The sequence below is a fragment of the Opisthocomus hoazin genome, chromosome Z (assembly GCF_030867145.1).
Source record: "Opisthocomus hoazin isolate bOpiHoa1 chromosome Z, bOpiHoa1.hap1, whole genome shotgun sequence".
Classification (NCBI taxonomy): domain Eukaryota; kingdom Metazoa; phylum Chordata; class Aves; order Opisthocomiformes; family Opisthocomidae; genus Opisthocomus; species Opisthocomus hoazin.
Genome location: NC_134454.1, coordinates 19,278,389 through 19,299,860, shown reverse-complemented (window position 1 = coordinate 19,299,860; position 21,472 = coordinate 19,278,389). Strand labels below are relative to the sequence as shown.

The following is a 21,472-nucleotide window of genomic DNA, read 5'->3' as shown; positions in this document are numbered from 1 at the left end:
TGTGAGAGAAACAACTCTGCAGACAACAAGGTCAGTGAAGAAGGCGGGGGGAGGACGTGCTCCAGACCCCCGAGCAGAGATTCCCCTGCAGCCCCTGGAGAAGAGCATGGTGAGGCAGGCTGTCCCCCCTGCAGCCCATGGAGGTCCACGGTGGAGCAGATCTCCACCTGTAGCCCATGGAAGACCCCACACCAGAGCACATGGATGCTCAAAGGAGGCTGTGAACCCATGGAGATCCCGCGCTGGAGCAGGCTCCTGGCAGGACCTGTGGAGAGAGAAGTCCACACCGGAGCAGGTTTGCTGGCAGGGCTTATGAGCCCATGGGGGACCCACGCTGGAGCAGCCTGTTCCTGAAGGATGGCACCCCACGGGAGGGACCCCACGCTGGAGCAGTGCATGAAGAACTGCAGCCCATGGGAAGGATTCATGTTGAAGAAGGTTGTGGAGAACTGTCTCTTGTGGGAGGGACCCCATGCTGGAGCAGAACAAGAGTGTGAGGAGTCCTCCCCCTGAAGAGGAAGGAACGGCAGAGACAATGTGTGATGAGCTGACCACAACCCCCATCCCCTGTCCCTGTGAGCTGCTGGAGGGGAGGAGGTGGAGCAAATCAGCAGTGAAGCTCAGCCAGGGAAGAAGGGAGGGGTGGGAGGAAGGCGTTCTTAAGATTTGGTTTTAATTCTCATTACGCTACACTGATTTAATTGGTAATAAATTAATCTCCCCGAGTCAAGTCTGTTTTGCCCATGACTAGTCAGTGAGTGACCTCTCCCTGTCCTTATCTTGACCCATGAGCCTTTTGTCATATTTTTCTCTCCCTGTCCAGTTGAGGAAGGGGAGTGAGAGTCCACCCAAGGTCAACCCACCACAACTATGTAACAGTTACACCTGTGGGAAAGCCTGACTCAAGTGCAATGCTGGAGTTCAAACTGAAACAACTGCTTATATTAATTTATAAAATGCTTTCTTAAGATCTTCTTCCAAGAATTTTAAACAGTAAAAGTAACAACATTAACTTTATCCCAATACTCATTTTCTGTGTATCATCATCATCCCTTCAGAGCATTTTGAAGCCTTTTTCAATGTGTTGGTCACTGGCAGACAGCTTACCATGACAGTATGGAAACAGTATGCTTGATAGCTACAACCACAGACTCAGGTTTTAGGCTCCAACAAAGAACAGAACCAAACTGTATATCAGAAATCATGCTCAGCTATAAACATCTATTTGTATTTCAGTCCATGCACAAAGCTTTGAATGCACACCTTTGGTGTTCCACTACACCACTTATACTGTTGAAATGCATTTAGTTTTACCTCATGCTTAATTAACTTGGTAATTGGTTATACAATACCACCAACACCACAGCAATCAGACTGTCTCCTCAAAGCAACATCTATTTCAAAGAACAGCAAGCAAAGTAAACAGACCAGATTCTTGCTGTCTTGTTTGTGAATGGTGACAATTCTTCTCTCACTGGAGCCTTCTTGGCTTGCTTGTTTAATGCTGACATCAATTATATCGGGAAAATCACAGTATGTTTGTAAATCCTGCAATAAATATTGGTTATATAATGTTCAGTAATAACAAATAGCAACCAATAAAACCTCCCCATTTGCAGCACTAGAATTCACACAACTCTGAACTTGTAAGCTAGCAACACAGAGTATCATAACATCTTAAATATGCCACTACAAATAAACAAAGGGATTTCATGTTTATGGGACCATCACTAGGAGCATCAATTAAAAAACACACAAAGATCCAGGAACCGTGAATGGAAATATCCATATAAGGGTTATTTTTCTTTATTGTAGATACTTCTTTGCTCTGTAATATTTTGTGAGGATTAATAACAGAGTATTTTGATAAATTCTGGGTTTGGGGTTTTTTTGAGCATCCTGATTAAAGAGGTTTAGAAAGCCTGCTGACAATCCAAAATGTCACAACTTCGTTCAGAGTGATAAAAACTGCAAAATCGGCTACTGAAGAGACAGATGTAATATGAATGAAGAAAGGGTCTAACAGAAAGTTCTCCCATCAGCCAGGGTCATAACTGACTAGGTAACTTCAAGTACCAATCCTAATTACATGGGAAATCCAAGACACATTCTCCTTTGATAGCAAATGCAGGTAGTTTTTGACCATATGATATTCTGTACCACTTCCTTCAGTCTATCACAAATCAAATTACAATGTCATGTTTTTCATACTATATACTTAGTTTTGTTTTCAGTAGAGCTTCAGGTGCTAAGTAACATCCTTAGATAAAGGTAGATTTATCTATCTAAAATTATTCTCCTAGAGCAAACAGATTTTATTCAAGTCAGAATGCTCCATTCATATGGCTGCAAGCACATCCTAATACATAAACAGGTGTAATAATCAAGGCTGTAAGACTCAGTGGGTATCAGCCAGAATAAATCAGCTCAGGGACTTCAGAGCATTTGAAGCTCTATTTGTTCATCTGGTTGCTGGAAATGTGAACTGGCAAAATTTCTTCACAATCTACCCCACATATGTCATTCCTGCCTTCAAAAAAAAATTTGTTTCAATTCAGTATCTTAATAAAGATTCATCAGCGTAATTTGCTGAAACAGGAGTTACGGTTGCACTTACAAGCAGCCTTACTCATTTACTAAGATTCCATAACCGATTTCATAAACAGTTTCTGTACCAGTGAAAACATGTGCACTCTACACCATGTCTTGGTCAATAAGTGGGATGGTAATATTCTTAATTATGGAAAAATAATTTGGCAATCTCTATAGGAAATATGATCAGTTTAAACAATACTCTTACTAAAGGCTTGGTTATCAGGCCCAAACAGCATAGTATGCGTAAATTTTGTACACCTAAAACTAGAAATTGCAAAATCTAACATTTCTATTTGCTGCTGCCAGAGCAACTGCACTTACAGGCAACTTAAGAAAGGCAGAGGGCTGACACTTAACTACGAATGAGGCAACTGGTCCTAATGTCAATCCACAAATATTCTAAGAACACTACACTTAAAAAATCTAGGTACGTAATCAGATTTTTTTTTTGTTAAGTATTACCAAAAAATATCATTTTTACAAATTATTATAGCATACTGTAAAAATAAAACCTTTTGTAGTTTGGTCTTGACTGCTACATGTTATGCATCAAAACTACCAAACTAATAGATGCAATTATTTTGGAAAAGCGACATGTGTTACACTTTGCCTTTAATTTTACCTCTGGAATATTCCCACACTCTCATGGTATACTGCTATGAGTTTGTTTCAGATTCTGGTAAATTTGACAAAATGAATAGTCATGCTGGGAAATCACACATAAAAGAAATAATACTAATAAGTAAAAATGCAACAGCACATGATTACTAGCACTTATTTGAACCATTTAGCATCTAATTCCTGAACAGAAAGTATATGGACTCTGCAGTCACAGAAATGTCACTTCAAATTTGCTAGCTCAGACACTGGTAGGAGTCTGACTGTAACAGGAAAGAGGTATAGCTCAATTTACCTGGGTTTTGGAGTCCTTAAAACCCTGCTTTCAAAGAGAATTTGAGGATTTGTGCATTTTACCTATACCTGGATGTAGGGTTGCTATTGTTCCACATTGATTTTTTTACAGTAACGAAGGTCCAACACTGAATTTTTCATTTGTCAAGCACAGAAGTATTACATGTCAAGTATTCACTGTCTTCTAATACCTCAGTAAAAAACTAATTTTAAAATCCTGCACTGTTTAAGTCAATACATTTCCATGAGCCTCTCATCACTGTGAAGTAAAATTTACGTACCAAATTTACCTTGGGTAAATCAGAACTTCTAACATAAGGTAATCACTCTCTCACATTATAAACTACACAATTATTAAAATAATAAAAGAAATTACCTGGTCTGCCAGTGTCTCACAGTCTTTAAGTTTTCCTCTTGAGCACTGAATTCCACCATTTCCAGTTATTACAATGGTTGCAAAACTTTCCTCTCCAGTAGGATCTCCACCAGGTTCTTTTACTTCAAAAACCTCTGAATAGAAGGCAGACTGAAGGGTTTCCAGATTTATAAGATACTTTAGTTTCAAATTTCTGGCAGTAGCTTTGCATTGGCCAAACTGTTGTATAAATTTGCGGAACCTGTACCTTATTCTTTTTCGTGTCAAGATGTGGTATTCTTGGATTTTTGCTCGCACACATTTAGGCAAAAACTGTTTGTAGCTGTGAACACATAACCAGCAAAAAACCTACTAACTTTATCCATTAAGACCAGCAAAGCTAATTAGTTCTGTGCTAAACAAGTCAACGTGAAAATATCTTTTCCTCTAAATATAACCTTATTCTTTAAACTGTAGTATAACAAGGATCCTTTCATCAGTGTGTAGTATGTTCTTTCAAACAGAGCTCTGTCTTTTCTTCCATTTCCCCCCCCACTCAGTTTCAACACTATTACACAATGTATTTTCCATAAATCCAGACATGTCTGTTCTGGTCTTTACTGAAGTTCTGAGGTAAGGCAGCAGAAATTACACAGTTGCTTTGTTTGGTGTAGAAGTTGGAAAGAGGATACTGCACAGATGTATGGAACTACATGGATAAAATATCCTGGCTGAAAATACAGGTGGTAGAAAACAAGACTGTGGTTGGTTCTCACTGAAGTTCCTATATCACAGTCCATATTCTATCAAGGGGCAAAAGAGCAGTTTGTCACCGGCCATCAGTAAGCTAATTCATTGTCTTATTCTGGTTTTTAATACTCTTGCTAGGTTTCATTAAAAGACAAATATCAAGCATTAAGTACTAAGCAGGGACACAATTAACTCAGCTGGAGTGGAAATCCATTAGGTTGGGTTATCAAATTTATTTATTTATCAAACCAAAGTGAATTGATAACCTCAAGCAAGTTTAGTGGAGATCTGCCCATGATGGTTAAGAGCCTGGAGCACATGACATGACAGAAGAGGCATAAAGGAGCTTGATTTGTTCAGCCTGGAGAAAAGGCGGCTCAAGTAGGGTGTTCTACTAAACCTTATAAATGCTTATAAATATCTGAAGGGTGGGTGTCAGGAGAATGGGGCCAAACTCTTTTCAGTGGTGCCCAGTGACAGGACAAGGGGCAATGGGCACAAATTGAAGCATAGGAAGGTCCGTCTGAACATGAGGAAGAACTTCTTCCCTCTGAGGGTGACGGAGCCGTGGAACAGGCTGCCCAGGGAGGTTGTGGAGTCTCCTTCTCTGGAGATATTCAAGACCCGCCTGGACAAGGTCCTGTGCAGCCTCCTGTAGGTGACCCTGCTTCGGCAGGGGGGTTGGACTAGATGACCCACAGAGGTCCCTTCCAACCCCGAACATTCTGTGATTGTCTTCAACTAACAAATGGTTATTGAGAAGACTGAATTAGACTCTTCTCAGATGTGTCGCAACAGACACACAGTATGTCAGAGGAGACTTACTAGGTACGAAGAAAATCTTCCTCAGTGAGGGTGATCATACACAGGATAAAGCTGCCCAGAGATATGGTAGAATCCCCATCCTTGGACATTTTCAGAACTTGACTGGACAAGGTCCTGAGTAACTTCATCTAACTTTGAAGCTGGCCCTGATCTGAGCAGGAGGTTGCATCTAATGACTTCCAGAGGTCTCTCCCAACTCAAATTATTGCTTACATCCTTTCCCGTATGCGCAGCTGCTGCCTTACCTCTCATTAAGGGAACAAAGACCACATACCCAAAAAATTCAATTGCCATCATGACAGAAGCTCTCTATTAATCTCTAGTTTACACTGTAGGTAAGTTTATGGAATTGTTATGCTAGAATAAATCATTTGCCAACAGCTGAATATCTCCTCCCAGATGCTAAAGTGCAAAAATACTGTGCTTAGATATCTCATAGGTGTGATACAGTTATTAAGTATGGAGTCACCTGACTGAATTGTAAATAGCCAATGGGGTTTCGTCCTTTTCTTTGGCCACTCTCATCATATCCAGAACAGCCATTCCAAGGCATTCTTCTTGTGTTTCATGAGTAACAGGCATCTGTATCCATCCATCCAGAAAATCATCTCTCCACTGAGAAAGAAGAATGCAAGAAAGCAAATTAAAACTGTAGCTCTGCTGCTCACCAATAAAAGTTTTTGGGGGTGTATTTTTTTGTTTGTGTGTTTTGGGGGTTTTTTTTGTTGTGATTTTTTGATTTTTTTTTCCCCAAGACTGCATTCTTCTGAATGAACCCCTTAGTCCACAAAAATGTTCATAATGGATACCAGCTACCACCATGCTTAAAAAAAATTCTTCTAAAAATATTGCTTCAAATCTTGAAAAAGTCCATATGGAGAGGATGTTGTTCTACATTGTGTCAGTCCAAAACGAAAGTCACACTGAAAGACTTCCAGATGGCAGTGGCACAAGAAAGGAGCTACACACTCTCACTGCTCTCCCCACAACTGCCACTTGAGTTTCATTTCTCCAAATTCACAATATGACATGGGATTTCATTTGCATCTTGAGTAGGCTACCAGCTGTTAAAAGAGCCTACACAGTTACTATCCGTAGACTTGAATGGGAATAAATACTAACAACCTTTACCATTAAAAAAAAAAAAAAAAGAAGCAAAGCATACCTGTGCAAATAGGTAAGACATGACAAGATCATCAAGAACAGGGCTTTCTGCACCTCGAAGAATGCCATACCGATATGCTCTATTGTTGTCATTGCAATACCAGTGGGTAAAATAAAATCTGTTAGGAAATATTTAAGCAAACATCAATAAACGGGTACTTTTGCTCACCAACACCAGACATTGCTTTCACAGACATGTAGTTAGTTTGGAGGATCCATAAGAAGCCCCAGTTAGTCAACAGAAGGCTTTGGATCCAGTTGTTTGTGTCTTAAAGTACTACAACATTTCAGCAGGGCGATAAGCTGTATCGGAACGAACAAGGAGCTCTGCAAAGTTATCCACACTAATCAGAATATAGAGAATTTTCTGTTACTGTCTTCCAGTTTCTTTTGAGACAGTTCCTAAAGAAACACTCAGGCCACATTCTACAATGTAAATAAACAACATCTTTCACATAAGGAAAACTGTGACTCTAGCTTTAGACATCCACATTAAAAAAATCAGGTTAGAGCAAAATGGTTTTATTATAGACATCTGCCTGACCACACAGCATAATTACTCCGCTCTTCAGAACTGCCACTAATTTCAAACAGGCAAGCACAGAGGAGATGAGATATCTCATTATTAAGAAAAATATTATTTATACTTCTGCTGTATTTTGCATTGTTTCCTCAGTCTGACATGGCAAACATATGACATACAGACAATCGATAAAATATGTTATTCAAACCTACTCCAATAATTTTGATTCTTTTTTCTATCTCTTATTCAGATATCACCAACAACCTACTCATAACTTCTTACAGAAACTATGATTAAACTAAATATCTTATTGGTTGTGTTTCTCATGTTATTTTGTTTTACCACGAAAAGTGCATAACATTTGATTACCTTATCCGGTAAAGTAGGGTGAGTCTGGTTGTTTCATCTACATGGAAGATGTGATTTGGGGGATACCACATTCTCTCTGTTTCACTCATGAGTGCAAACATGTTGTGATACACTGGCATGATGCCTAAACAAAGAACACAGAAGCAAACATTTATAGGAAATTTTTTTCACAAAGAATCAACCTAACTGAAAAAAAAAATATCATGGGTTAAAAGTAGCGTATTGGCACATATTCTCCAACTATTCATTGCACTGCTCTATCACCATCAACAGCACTGCAATCATCACCCCCAAAACCGGCAGACTGTTTTTGCTGGTTTATTTTCTCATTCTTCTTTTATGTTCTCTGACTGCAGGCTGTGTTCACCTGCTATTCTATACTTCACTGCTAGATTGCAAGATTTTCTCTGCATGGCACTTAATACAATGGCTTCTTAGCCTCTCAGCTTACTAACAGCTATCAACAGTGCATTACCTTTTTCCTTACCTTCTCCAAAAACAGACCTAGGCATTGATTTTAATATTTTAGACTGATAAAAAAAAAAGATCAGAAATAAAGCAATACACAGAAGTTCATCGTGACTAGGACAACCACCTGCTATTTACATTTCAGTAGCTCAGTTGAGAACAAATCTAAACATATACTGTTAATTGAACAAAACTGGAAAATACTCTTTTCCCCTCAACAACTGAGGATTGTTTTAACGAGAACTGACAAGCACTCCTGCTTAATCAAAAACTACAGAAATCAGTTGAGCATCAACTCTTCAGCAGTACCAGAGTTTACCTTGGCTTTGGGGCTCCCAGCTGAAAGTACAGCCTAAAGTAAGACAGATGCCACAGCGCTGTGCTATGCTGCAGTGTTATGCAACCACACGATGCCAGTGCTATGATTTGGAAAACAGGTTAAATGCCTGAGAATTGACAGCACAAAAGGATGAACTTCAACCACTGACAAACGTATTTTGAAGACAGGAAGAGATACAGGTCTAGAGGTCAGGGAGTAGGATGAAAATTACATTGGGAAAGTCACAGTAGGTCATGATGAAAGAAAACTGTTTACAATCAAGCAAGACACCTTGGGGGGAAGTAGGCAAGAAATACTGAAAAAGCAACAAAGTTACAACAAAAGTAACTTAAAATGACATTAAGAGACAGAAGAATTCTTGGAAAAGGCAAAGTACTCACAACCCTCCCCAAAGACTTAGAATGAAATCATAGAAATTCTCACCAGAAACCAGGAGGAGAAAAAAAAATCCCCTCCTTCTTTCTGTTCTGAACAACACCTAGGTAACTACTGAAGGTGACAGACACAAATTTCTTTCATCACATCTGTAGTGCATGCAAGGCAATCAGTTAGAAACAACTAATCAACTCCACATATGAAAATGTATAAGCTTGTGGAACAAACAGTCTTAAATAACAACTAGCTTAAATCTGTTACAAAATGGTGTTTGTCCCTGTAGGGAGCCAGTAAGAGGGCTAAGAACAAAAGGTCTACTGTGCAGATGTCATATTAAACAGGTGAAATCTACAGGCTAACCATCTGACACTTGTTTAAACCAAAGATCACCAAAAGATACATGAACTACAGGTCCTAACACATCATTTTCTATGAAAAGAAGTCATAGACTTACAGGAAACCACAGAACTGGAAACAATTACGTAAAGTAACCAAAGAGAAACCAAAACTAAACAAGACCCCCACAGGAATAACCCTGAAGGGATTAGTCACTGAAGGATTCGCTGTAAATCTAGATGTTGCAAATTTATGGTGCTGTAAGACATATTTGATCCATCAGAGAACTGAGAAATACTAAATTAACTCCACTTTATGGAGTTAAAAAGAAATCCATACCACGCCACCAAACATGGTTCTCATTTGATGTGTGAAGTGGGATGAACCAGATTGTATTACAGATCAGTTGTCTATAAAGGACTAACAATTGATTTTGTAGCTTTAAGACTGTGGTGCCTGTATCCCAAATAATTTCAGATCATTCACAGCGTAATGCATGTGAATCACCAGCCTATTTCAGGATTCTAGCCAGATGCTAAACACCATTCAAGGCAATGCTGAACATTTACCTAGTCTCACTACTACTTTTCCTGTAACAATATATTAACAATGCCATGTAAGCTCACTGAACAAGAAAAAATCTCCAAGTCATATTCTCAAATTCAAATGTTAAGCTGCTGTATTCCATCAAATACATTACAGACACCACCTATCCCTGTCCCCACCTCTTAAAAAAACCAAACCAAAACAAAAAACCCCACAGACATTTCAATCCAGATCATATAATTGCCATTCTTTCACTAAGCAAGGAACATGACTTTGGAATTTCCCCTACAGGTCAGAAATGTTGGCATTAACAAAAAAAAGATTCCAAAAAATCTTCTTTGCTGTTTTCCTGTGTACAAAAGTAAATTGTGCACTCATCCATCTCTCATATTTCAGCATTTACAATTCTGAATGGTAACTTGTACCTTTACTGTCAGTGCTCAATGACATACAGATCGTACACGTTTTTCAAGAAGTGTAACACATTTTTCTTCCCTTTCAGAATTATGCACTTGTGCCAGAGTATTGCTACGCTTCAAAAAGTTCAACGATCGAACGAGTAAATCCCCTCATTAGCGTCTTGAAAATTGTCCACAGTCGTCTGATGAAAGCAGAGAGGCCAGAAACATATCTTGTCATGTAATTCTTACTGGCACTATTAATTGTAGGGAATTTTCAAGCAAATGGTAACTGCAGTATTTAAGTGTTTTCTCCAGAAACAACAAAAAACAAATAACTGGGGGGTGGAGGTATGGGAGGTTGGGGAATCAAAGTCTCCTGATGAAGTCTAGATATGTCAACAATAGTGAAAACTTCTGAGAAATATATTTTCAACACAAGTAAAATCAGAAAAGCTGTTCAGAACAGGTACTAAAAAATCTCCCCTGGATTTCTTCACTGCACTTACCATGCTATCAAATCAATCAATGATTACTTAGGAGAGGAGATAGTGACTCAGATGTAATAAAGCAGAGTCGTTCTCCTCTTTGCTTCTCCAGCAAAGGCTATTCAATAAATTTCTCGACTAGTGCGAACACAAAAACATGACTGTCTCTTGGCAGGTATCTTACTTAGCACATAGGGCTAAATAAAGGAGCCTCATCATGCTATACAGACGGTCAAGTAACATCTTGAATGGCTGTAACACAGCACAAGTCTATTCCTCAAACTTCTACTTCAAACCTAAAGAAAAAGAATGATCTGCATAGTATTTTCTTCCTTTCCTCATTCTGATTTTAGAGCTGTATATCGAGATAAGTCAGCTACTTCAGGGTAAATGAAGTAGCGTAAGGAAATGCAGTTTTTCTATATTTCTTCTGTTGTTGGCATTAGGTAGCCTTTCACCCATATGGTATGTGTTCATTAGATAACGTTCCTCTGTAAAGAAAAAATAAAAACCAGAAACCATAAATTGCAAAAAGCCATGACACGGCTATGAAATGTGGAAGCCATGTATCATCTATAGCAGAAATAATGTCTTATGAAACTGTCAATTCAAGCATATTAATAAGTCACTAGACATATACAGATAAAAGCAATTAGTTGCATGGAGTTAATGATCAAAAACAATTAAAAAATCTCACATTTTCGAAGTCCAACATAAACATTAGTCAGTTCTCACACACAAAACTGTGAAGTACACTATCGAAAACTTACAAAGTCTTGAACATACCAGATGGAAAAATGCTTGGCTTTTCTTACATCAAAATAAACTCTTACCCTGATCTTTCATACAAACCGGAAACTTACCGAACTCTGACATCACATTCAATGTCACTATCCTGTCAACAAAATGTTTTCTGAATTGTTAATCAAAGCCTGCTTCCTTTCTTGGCAAACCAGAATTGCCCAGAATTCTGACTAATCCGTTCCTCACGTTGGGGCAGGGTGGAGGATGTTGTGTACGTATTTTCAGGAAAGGCTATCACTCAAGAAAAAAAACAAACAAAACTAAAAAACAAACTCAAAAAACCCAGTTTCCCCCCAAAATCCACAATGGGCAGTTAAAACCCGTGGTAACTCTGAGCCATGCAAATTCTGGACGTTGAGCATGTTAAGGATAAATCTGTGTAAAATTCTCTTGCTACTAACAAGGAATCTCCTCTGAACCACACAAGCTAAGGGGTACTACAGATCATCACAATCATCATGTTATGCAACGCAGTCACTCCCTTGAAAACGTTTAATAGACTGCAGACACTGTCAGTGTTTAGTCACATTAAGTGTTTTGAAACAGTGTTTTCACTTCCGTGTTATCAAAAATTCTCTGCTATCTTACAGATTTCCAGGAGGCACCAGCAGTTTTCAGGTAATGTACTATGGAACTTCCAATCTATCTGCAAATCAGATAGGTGAGAATTAAGAGGTTCCTAGATGGAGTTTCAGGATACCAACATTAAAAAAAAGACACAAACAAAAAAACCCACACCACAAAAACCACAAACCCAAAAAAAGCCCCAAATGCAGAAGCCAACAAATTCAAAGTATTTTGTTAGCTGCTAGCTGTCTGTAACTCAGCAACACAGTCAGGATCATCGAACTAGTCTGCTCCTGGGATTCTAGTTCCATTAAAAAGTTAAAATTTCAGGGTTTACCGATTCTAACAGAAAGGAGGAGGGAAATCAGAACAACTGCCTGTAAAATGTCAGATACAGCCTGCAGAAATTTAGGGTTCATATACACCAGATGGACAAGCCATGGCAGAAATCCAAGACGCTAAACAAGACTATGGTCCTCGATTGACTTTGCCAAAAAATTTTTCAGTGTGCTATTTAAATGTTATAGTTACATTTAAAGTCACTAGCTCTGCATACCTTACTACTACTTTATTAACATTTTCAAGAAAATGGCACAAATTTACGTGGCTAACACCAAAGCAATGCTTTGCTTACAACTGTAACTGTTTTAACTGTGACTTACAAACTCACTTGCCTCATGTAATATAAAAATATCTTCACTTTGTTAACTTTAACTGAGTAATAATTTTGATTATACACACAAGTGATGCATATATTTTTTACTCTTTATTATTCAGCTGATGGAATAAATCAACAAATTGTTATTTTAAAAATTAAAATAAAATTATTTTTCCATGTAATACTGGTCTTGTGTATAACGTATTATTCTGGTAACTCACAGTGTACAGTCCAAGTTGTGGGGTTGTTTGTTTGTTCAGTTGTTTTTAAATTATCTGATGATAAAAACCTCTTACATCCACTGACAAGAGACTGAGTAGTACCTTATTGAAAAATTATTGGTACAGCATAGTGACACTAACATAGCATATAAAACATCCTTCTTTCCGTATACAAATAAATACATCCAAGATTCAAACTCAAAGACTTCAGATGTTCCCAGTAGTCTGTATCTGATTTACCTACACTACAGTAAAATTCAGTTCACCTTATTTTCAATTACACTTCGTTTTTTTTAGCCTAGATCCAGTCCTGCTTGCCACCAACAACAGTCTTACGTTGACGTAATCAGATCTCCTACCAAGAGATCTCACAATTGCTCAGATCACAGAGAAAGTTCATTAACAATTACCAAGCTTGTTATTATTTCATACATGCCTAGTACCTGCACCACTCTCTTCTTTATGAAGTCTTCTGATGCACAGCTAACTCTTGAAAGACAAGTCTTGCCAACATAAACATTGTTTGACTGTACAGGCTTTGCAGACCTACATGTTCTGCCATACAACCACAAAACCTCCTAGGAAAACCAGAAACTAGTAAGAAGTGGTACCTTGTGATTTAAGCACTAATAACTGTTATGGAAAAGAACAAAAAAACTGCAGCGATCTCAGCCTTTTCCACCAATTCAGAAAGAAATGCAGTTACAAATTCCTTTGAGGAAAATGTTGCTGCCATAGTAGCTGCCAGGCAGAAACCTCTCTTCAGAGGACTGTCTACTTCAGCTCTAAATGATAAAGGCTCAACATGACAAAACATTTTATTTATACAGGTAGTGTAAATCACTACTGATATACTTTCGAAAGTCTGGTGAAGAATGCTGAAACAATAGAAACAAATATAAAAACAACTTGACAAGTAGTACTACTCTTACAAAATTATTCTATTTTTTTAAAACAGTCAAGTATAAAAGCATACACCTAGAAGCTAGGTACTAGCCATACCAGCAAAGCAGAAACTGGTACCCCAGAAAGCCAGAAGCCTTGGGAAGGATTGGTGAGGCCTGACAAAACAAGCGACAGAGTATGAAGTCTTCAGATGATGTCACGGGAAACAAGACTAACTAGGTTTGTAGATTAGCAGGAACTGGATTTTGTATGTTTGTGATGTGGGTGAGAAGAATATCACACACGGCCTGCTCTGCACATTTTCCTTGGAAACTGGATACAGTGCAGAAGACAGCCAAAAAATTAAAACAGTGACGACATTCAAGCTACAGAAATCAATCAGTTTAAGTTTTATCAAAAAAAAGACCTAAAGATAATTTGATTATGGCACATAAATATCTCCTTAGGGGGTGATGGAGAAAGGAGAAGAAAAACATAACTTGTGCAAACACCTGAAAACTGAAGCAAGGAAAATTCAAACCAGAGAAAAAGGATAAAAGTGGACAGACCAGCAGTAACAGTGGAAACAGCTAATCAAACTGGGTAGTTACTATTCCAGCAAAATCAGCTGATCAAACAAACATAGTTACTATTCCAGTTAATTCAGACTAGGTTGGGAGATTTTCTGAAATGTGAGCTTTAACTGATTCATTAGAAGGGTAACTGAAAAATTTGTATTCACACGACTTGCTGTTCTTCTATCACAAAAAAAAAAAATCTAGTCAAATAGGAAGCAAAGCACCTGAGGTCATGGTTGATGATACAGTACATTATTTCCAAGACCATATTATTTTGAACATACTGAATTGGATGGATACAAACCCTTGTCAGTTTAATATTCTGGCAGGTTGATACATGAATAAGTTAGACAAAGAAGCATTTCTTCCCACTACTACCTAGTAAAATTGTTCTCTATTTCACTCCCTCAGCAATACCCTCAGTGACTACAACAGTATTTATTTCCATTAAAAAAAAAATAACTCTCACCTAACATAAAAATTCAATATTCAGGAAGAGAAGACACTTTGTGCCCCCACGCCGTAGCCTTACACACCTTTAGATGCTGTACCTGAGGGTCTGAACTAAGCTGACAAACCAAACAGGGGCAGAACTGAAGCCCAAAAAACATGGGCACCAGTGTGAAGAAATCTATCCTTATTATAAAAATAAGCATGGGCATATTTTCTGAAGTGGGGAGACATTTTTTTTTTCAGGGGGAGGAAAAGAGACAACAGAACCTTGAGGACAGAGTGGAAGACATCTGGAAGATCTTAGATTTGAGTCACCATCAAAAAGATACCTTAACTTTGAGAACACTCCCAGGCCCATTTGTCAAACTCAGACCTACAAGATCATTAGAGCAGCTGAATCTCACACAGCTAAAACCCTGCACACCTCTAAATACCACACTACTTCCTCACGGTCTCCTGGAATGCATGCTGGGCAGTGCTTCTGCTGAATGCGTATGTGCTTACCTGCCTAAAGCTCCCATATCACATTACATTATTTCCTAAATTATTATGAAAAGCATTAACCATGTGCACATGAGGAGTCATGTTACATCTAATGGAACAGTTTCCATCTGCAAGTGATTAAGCATTTATAATATACGATATACGCATAATTTCCAGGACCAATCTGTTTTGCAGAGCTGCATCAGAAATTAATTCAAGCTGTTTCCAGCTCCTGCTGTGATTTAACTATACAAACTATATCTCAGCTAAAGGAAAGACGACTTCCAGGTAAAGTACAGTATACCCCCAAATTCAAAAAAAGATGGCAATCACCCAATTATGATCTCAGTTTCACAACCATTCCAACACGAACAGTTTTGCAGCCTGGAGCTAATTACTTCTGATACTGATTACTTCTGAAAGAACAGACAGATCAGCATTTCAGTTAAAATGCCACCCCTTTTGATGAACTGTGGATTATTGAAAACTTTCTTGCATTAAGTTGAAATTCACTCCTTCATTAGGAAAACTGTTATGTATATACTTACCACAAGCTTTACAGGCAGCAGCACAAATCTCCTCTGCAACGTATTCTCCAGCTGGAAATTGAAGGTAATCTCCTCCCGTCTTCCCAGGAGAATGATACAGGTACACTTGAAGCAATGGTTCTGTCTGCTTGGGTGCATTGGTATTCCCATGGATGTCACCATTCTGGTGGACAGTAGAAGTTGCTGTACCTTCCATATTTGTCATTGTAAGACAGGCCATTGTTTGTTATGGTTCTGTTCACAGCATTTGCCTACAAGAAATGTAAGGAGTACTTCTTGACTAACTGTATTTGGTTTTGCTTGTAATACTTTTAATGACAGTACTGTTCTGATACAGGAAAAACATTAAACAGCTGAGGACAAGAGAATAGCTTAAAGTCTACCAAAGGCTGAGTTTCTCTTTCATTTACGATATAGACCTTGTCTGAAAAAAGACAGACACTGTGACAGGAAAAACAAAGGTACTAATAGGGAGTCCAGCTAGAGGATATTACCTCTCACTGGATTTTACACAGGGTGTGCTCACCTGTCCAACTGAAACATGCTAGTTAAACCTGAAAGCCAGAATAATCCCTTTAATGGCATCTGTGCAACTCATTATGATCCCAGTTTAAATGCAAAGGTTGCACTGAGAATTTACAAGACAACTAGCTAGGTCACAAACTGACACTGATGAAGAAAATGTGCTAACTAACATGAGACTCTAAGTAAACAGACTTGTTTTGTATCTACAAATGGGAGGACTTCCAAGACCTCCTTTCAGAATAATCATTCACGTCTATTCATCAGGAACTCAAGCTAAAAATCCTCTCTGATAAACAGAATCACAGAATGTTAGGGGTGGGAAGGGATCTCTGAGGATCATCTAGTGCAACCATCCCTGCCACCTAGAGCAGGCAGCACAGGACCTCAGCCAGCCAGGTTTTGAATGTCTCCAGAGAAGGAGACTCCGCATCCTCCCTGGGCAGCCTGTTCCAGGGCTCCGTCACCTTCAGAGGGAAGAAGTTCTTCCTCATGTTCTGACGGAACTTCCTATGCTTCAGCTTGTGCCCATTGCCCCTTGTCCTGTCGCTGGGCACTACTGAAAAGAGTCTGGCCCCATCCACCTGACACCCACCCTTGAGATATTTATAAGGATATACTAGGTCCCATTGCAGCCTTCTCTTCTTCAGGCTGAACAAGCCCAGCTCCCTCAGCCTCTCCTCGTAGGGGAGATGCTTCAGTCCCCTAACCATCTTTGTAGTCCTCCACTGGACTCCCTCCAGTAACCAAAGGAAAAAAGAGACTAATAACTTAATACCTAAACACATGTATATATGATAATGACAAAAGAAACAAGCTCTTTTTTTTAAAACAGAGTGAGATTCACAGCATATTCCAAAAGCCAGTCAAAGAATGTCTTTGCTCTTCTGTGACTTCATCATAATTTTAATCAGTATAATCCATGCTTATGATAAAAGCTTTGACCACAGTCTATAAGGCTTGCTTTTATTAAAACGGATTTCAAGTAATTACCACCTAGAATTCAGCACTTCATATTTTGAAAATACAGAATAGGTCTAAATAAGCCACCAGTTATAAAGATTTGATTTTTTCAGAATCCTAGAATGCTTTGGGCTGCAACAAGGCCTCCCTGGAGCCTTCTGTTCTCCAGGCTGAACAATCGCAATTCAGTCAACCTTTCTTCACGGGAGAGGTATTCTATACCTCTGACCATTTTTGTGGCCCTCCTCTGGGCTGGCTCTATGAGGTCATTGTCCTGTTTGAGCTGGAGACCCCTGAGCTGGATGCATTACCCCAGGTGGAGTCTCAAAAGAGCAGACCAGAGGAGGACAATCACACCCTCACACCCTTTGACTGGCTGGCCACACTTCTATTCATATGGTACAATTGGCTTTCTGGGCTGCAACTGCACATTGCCAATTCATGACTCATTTTTCATCTACTAATATCCCCAAGTCCTTCTTGGCAGGGCTGTTCTCAATCCATTCACCCCCAGCCTGTACTGATATCGGGGGCTGCCCCAACCCATGTGCAGGGCCTTGCAATTGGCTTTGCTGAACTTCATGAGGTTCACATGGGCCCACCTCTCCAGCCTGTCAAGGCATCCCTTCCCTCTGGCGTGTCAACCGCACCACACAGCTTGTTGTCATCCCCAAATTTGCTGATCGTGCACTCAATCCCACTGTATATCATTGATGAAGATACTGAACAGTTAATAAAGATATTGACTATGCAAATGTTACTGTTTAACTTAATATGTTTATTGTTTTGCATAGGCAGATGGGTGTTACATTCTTAAAGTGCAATTTTCAACAGCTTTTATTTATATTGAAGTATGTTGCTTTACCATAAAAGAGCTGTTTGGAGTATAAGTTTTTTAAATGTTCTGCTCCTAACTATAATTACTGAGGAAAAAATGACTGCATGATTATATGTTTCTGTGGGCTAAAGATGACCTGTGCTACATACATGGATGACAACAGTTCAGTCAGCAGAAAAAAAGGCTAATCACCTTAAAGGCGGAAAACATTAACTCCATGAGCTAGGTGACAGATAAAAAGATTGAATTACACACACAGGAGGATAAAACTATGCTACCATGATGGTAATTCTGGGGGAAAGAAAAAAAAGACAGACATCATCACCAAGAGAAAGTGCATCATTTTATTTCCCAAACTAAGCAACACAAAGAGCCAAGGTATCACAGACATATAAACCTCAATTTTTAGCATGCACGTGTCACTCACTACATTCCTGATCTACAAGGCTTATAGATTCCCTGTTCCCCACTCACAGAGCCAGCCACCTTTAAATGATAAGATCTGCGCTTTCAGCTGCAAAGGCAGCACACAGGTAGAAAGTTAAGCGTTCAATTAAGGAAGAAACTGTATTTCTCTCAATCCAAGGAAATCACGTTTTGTAGAAGAAAATAACCACCACATCACTAGAAACATTATATTTAAAAGATTTCTCACTACCTCTGTCAATAATACATAGGACTTAATGTTTATGCTCTACCACTTGCTTATACAAAACATTCACAGCTTCTATCTCTGGAAGAAGTCTTCTTTAACTGCCACAGTAATTTTTCTAAAATACTCTAATACTAGCCCTCTGTTGAACACAAACCTTCCCCTGAACAGACAGATCCTTTCTTCTCGGTCACTTGGTATTAGGTCTATCCAACACCCAACACTGAATGGAAATATTGTTTATAGAACTAACCGAAAGCCTGACCAATTTCAAAAGCAAACTAAACAGACTGGCTTCTCCCTAGCTCTCTGTCATAAAGTTTGTGCATTTACAAACACATTTGCCATTTCAAAACCCCCTCATCATTTACTCATTGTTTCTATGTAAAAAAACTCCATATACCAAGAAGGGAACCTTGCTTAATCATACCTAAGAATATGAAATATCAACAAAGTGCAGTAAAAAATGAAAAGCAAATACTGTAACAGACTACTCTGCTTTTTTTTGTTGGACTAATTTCAAAGGTTCCATGCAACACTGCGAAAAATCTCCAGACATTATTTGTGTATTTGTGTCACCACCCCAATTTAAATAATTTTCAAGTTTGTCTTTTATGTTGAAGTGCTGATGGAAACAGACAGGTGAAAGCAACAAATATCCCTAAATCAGTTTCTTCACTGAAAAACAGAAAACACATATTCTTGGCCTTTGTCCTTTAGATCCATATAAACCAGTTCTATGGACAGAGCTTCACAGGTGCAGTAACTGAAACACATGGTCACCACTTCCTGGTGTGAAAGAGCTCAGCATTAACAAAACTGCTTTTACCTGTATTTCTCAGCAGACAAGTTTCCAGTTGCACACAACTGGTTTTCCCTTTTTTGCTCCATCCAGAGACCATTGCACCAGCACAACAAAAACATTAAACACAGAAAAAAAAATTGCTGTTCATCCAGAATATTTAAAGTAAGACCTATTCTTCTAACCATTGTAACAGTCGAGCAACTCAAGACTAAGTATACTGGGAGACATTAATCTACCTGTTTGCAGAACATATCTGAGTATCATTTTCTAGGGTATACAGAACAGATTTGTTATCATCCTGTCATTCAAAAGAATTTCTGTGTTTGGTAAAGAATGTAAATGTTCATGTAACAAGAATGTGTAACAAAATCTGGATAGAATATAAACATCTTGATTTGGAGATCAAAGCTACTAACTATAAAAGATCTGATTCTGGTACTGATGAACAGAGGCTTTGATCCAACAGGATTCTTTTAATGTTCCTAATCTGCATAATCCAACTCACAGTTTCTAAAGGATAACATTAATAATTCCCCATGTTGCTCTAACCACAAGCACCAACATCTACAATGCAACACGTTTATATATAATTCTCTGTCGCTGTCTGTACCTCCAGTGCACCTAACTGAGGACTAATTTACCAGCCACACTGGGCTGCACTAATTCTTACAGTTCTTTTTATGTCACCAGGAAGAAATTAATTAATGAGATTGAAAACCACCGTTTAGCAAGAAATTTAATTAAAATGCGGAGGACTTACAAAATCCTCATGATTTAATAATATGCAGCATTCACAGCCCCATTCAGAATAACATTTTTTTCTTCTTACAAGACAATTTGAGCTATGGGCTCTTCCTGTTTTGCAAGATCTAAACTCTCTTCTTGAAAAAAATCCTCCCCCACTTTCAGTTGATGTCTTTTTTTTGGGGGGGTAGGGGGTTTCTAGGGAAACCTGCAGGGCTAGGATCTTAATCCATACCACTTAAAACATGCAACTTGGTAGATTCAAAAAGCAAACCATTCTCTCACTACAGATAAATCCCCAACTGGTAATTACCTTTTATCACTTGAGAAATCTCTGTACGAAACATTAGAGTAATGAAGCCCTTTAAATAAGCACATCACAAGTCACTCGCTGCTGGTATTCACAGGAGGTCAGACAAAGTAGGCACACAAGTGGTGGTGGAACATAATGTATCTGCAATAAAAAAAACACTTAACATTAAAAGAATGGCTGTGAACAATATATAATGCATTGTTTTTTAAGAATGCACATCTGTGTTTAGCTTCAGATAGAGTGATCCACTCCTATCTCGTTTGCCCAAAGTCCTGTCTTCTTTGCCAAGAACTTTTTAAATTTAGGCTTTTTTAAACACAATTTTTTAAAAAAACACGTTTTTTATACTATCACAGACTGCTCCTCAGCAAGAAATCCGTGCATGAAATAGACACCTGACTTGAAATACAATTAGCAATATTTTTTTGCGCCCACCATGCTTTTTTATTCTGTGAATACACATCAGTTTAAGAACTACTGATGGCACTACATGCTGAAAAGAGAAATGGAAACATAATTACAAGAAGAGACATGTTAGGTTCACTTTATGTAGTAACACTCCCTTTAGCCAGAACAACTAATTCTATTTGAAATCTGACAACAGCCACTCCTTTCAATTCACGTGGAAGTTAACACCAAGTGTCCTCTAGCAGGAAGGACAAAGGCACACCCACCCTTGCTCTTTGCACAACATCTCTGTGGTTGCAAGAAACAGTATTTGAAAGCACATCAGCACAACAGCAGCTTCCTGCACCAGTGAAAAAATGATAAATTCCCTGTTGTGACTCCCCCAACACAGGAAAGTGCCTGACAGAGAAGCAAAAATTAATTTTAAAACTGAAGAAAGGGGAAAAAATACAACGGAAGTTCAAAGGGGACAGAATTCAGAATGGCAGAACTCTGCAAGTTTTATATTTGATGACTCTTCAGACACAAGTCTCCCTGGACTGGAGAGAAGGAAATCAATACAGTTTCCTCACCTCCATGTGCCGTG

At 38.6% G+C, this 21,472-nt stretch overlaps 1 protein-coding gene across 8 annotated transcripts in view; it reads right to left on the bottom strand.

The window, feature by feature from the left end:
- JAK2 (Janus kinase 2) overlaps positions 1 to 21,472 on the bottom strand; it is a 103,053-nt gene that overhangs the window by 33,552 nt on the left and 48,029 nt on the right. For 4 of the 8 annotated variants that reach the window (XM_075411133.1, XM_075411131.1, XM_075411134.1 and 1 more), the window contains 7 exons: positions 20,479 to 20,619; positions 15,642 to 15,892; positions 7,494 to 7,617; positions 6,603 to 6,720; positions 5,907 to 6,052; positions 3,884 to 4,205; positions 1,429 to 1,548 (listed from right to left, as the gene is read on the bottom strand). In XM_075411133.1, the coding sequence (XP_075267248.1) occupies positions 1,429 to 1,548; positions 3,884 to 4,205; positions 5,907 to 6,052; positions 6,603 to 6,720; positions 7,494 to 7,617; positions 15,642 to 15,861 (1,050 nt within the window). In that variant the 5' untranslated portion in view covers positions 15,862 to 15,892; positions 20,479 to 20,619. The other 4 variants (XM_075411137.1, XM_075411136.1, XM_075411139.1 and 1 more) reach the window with 4 other exon arrangements.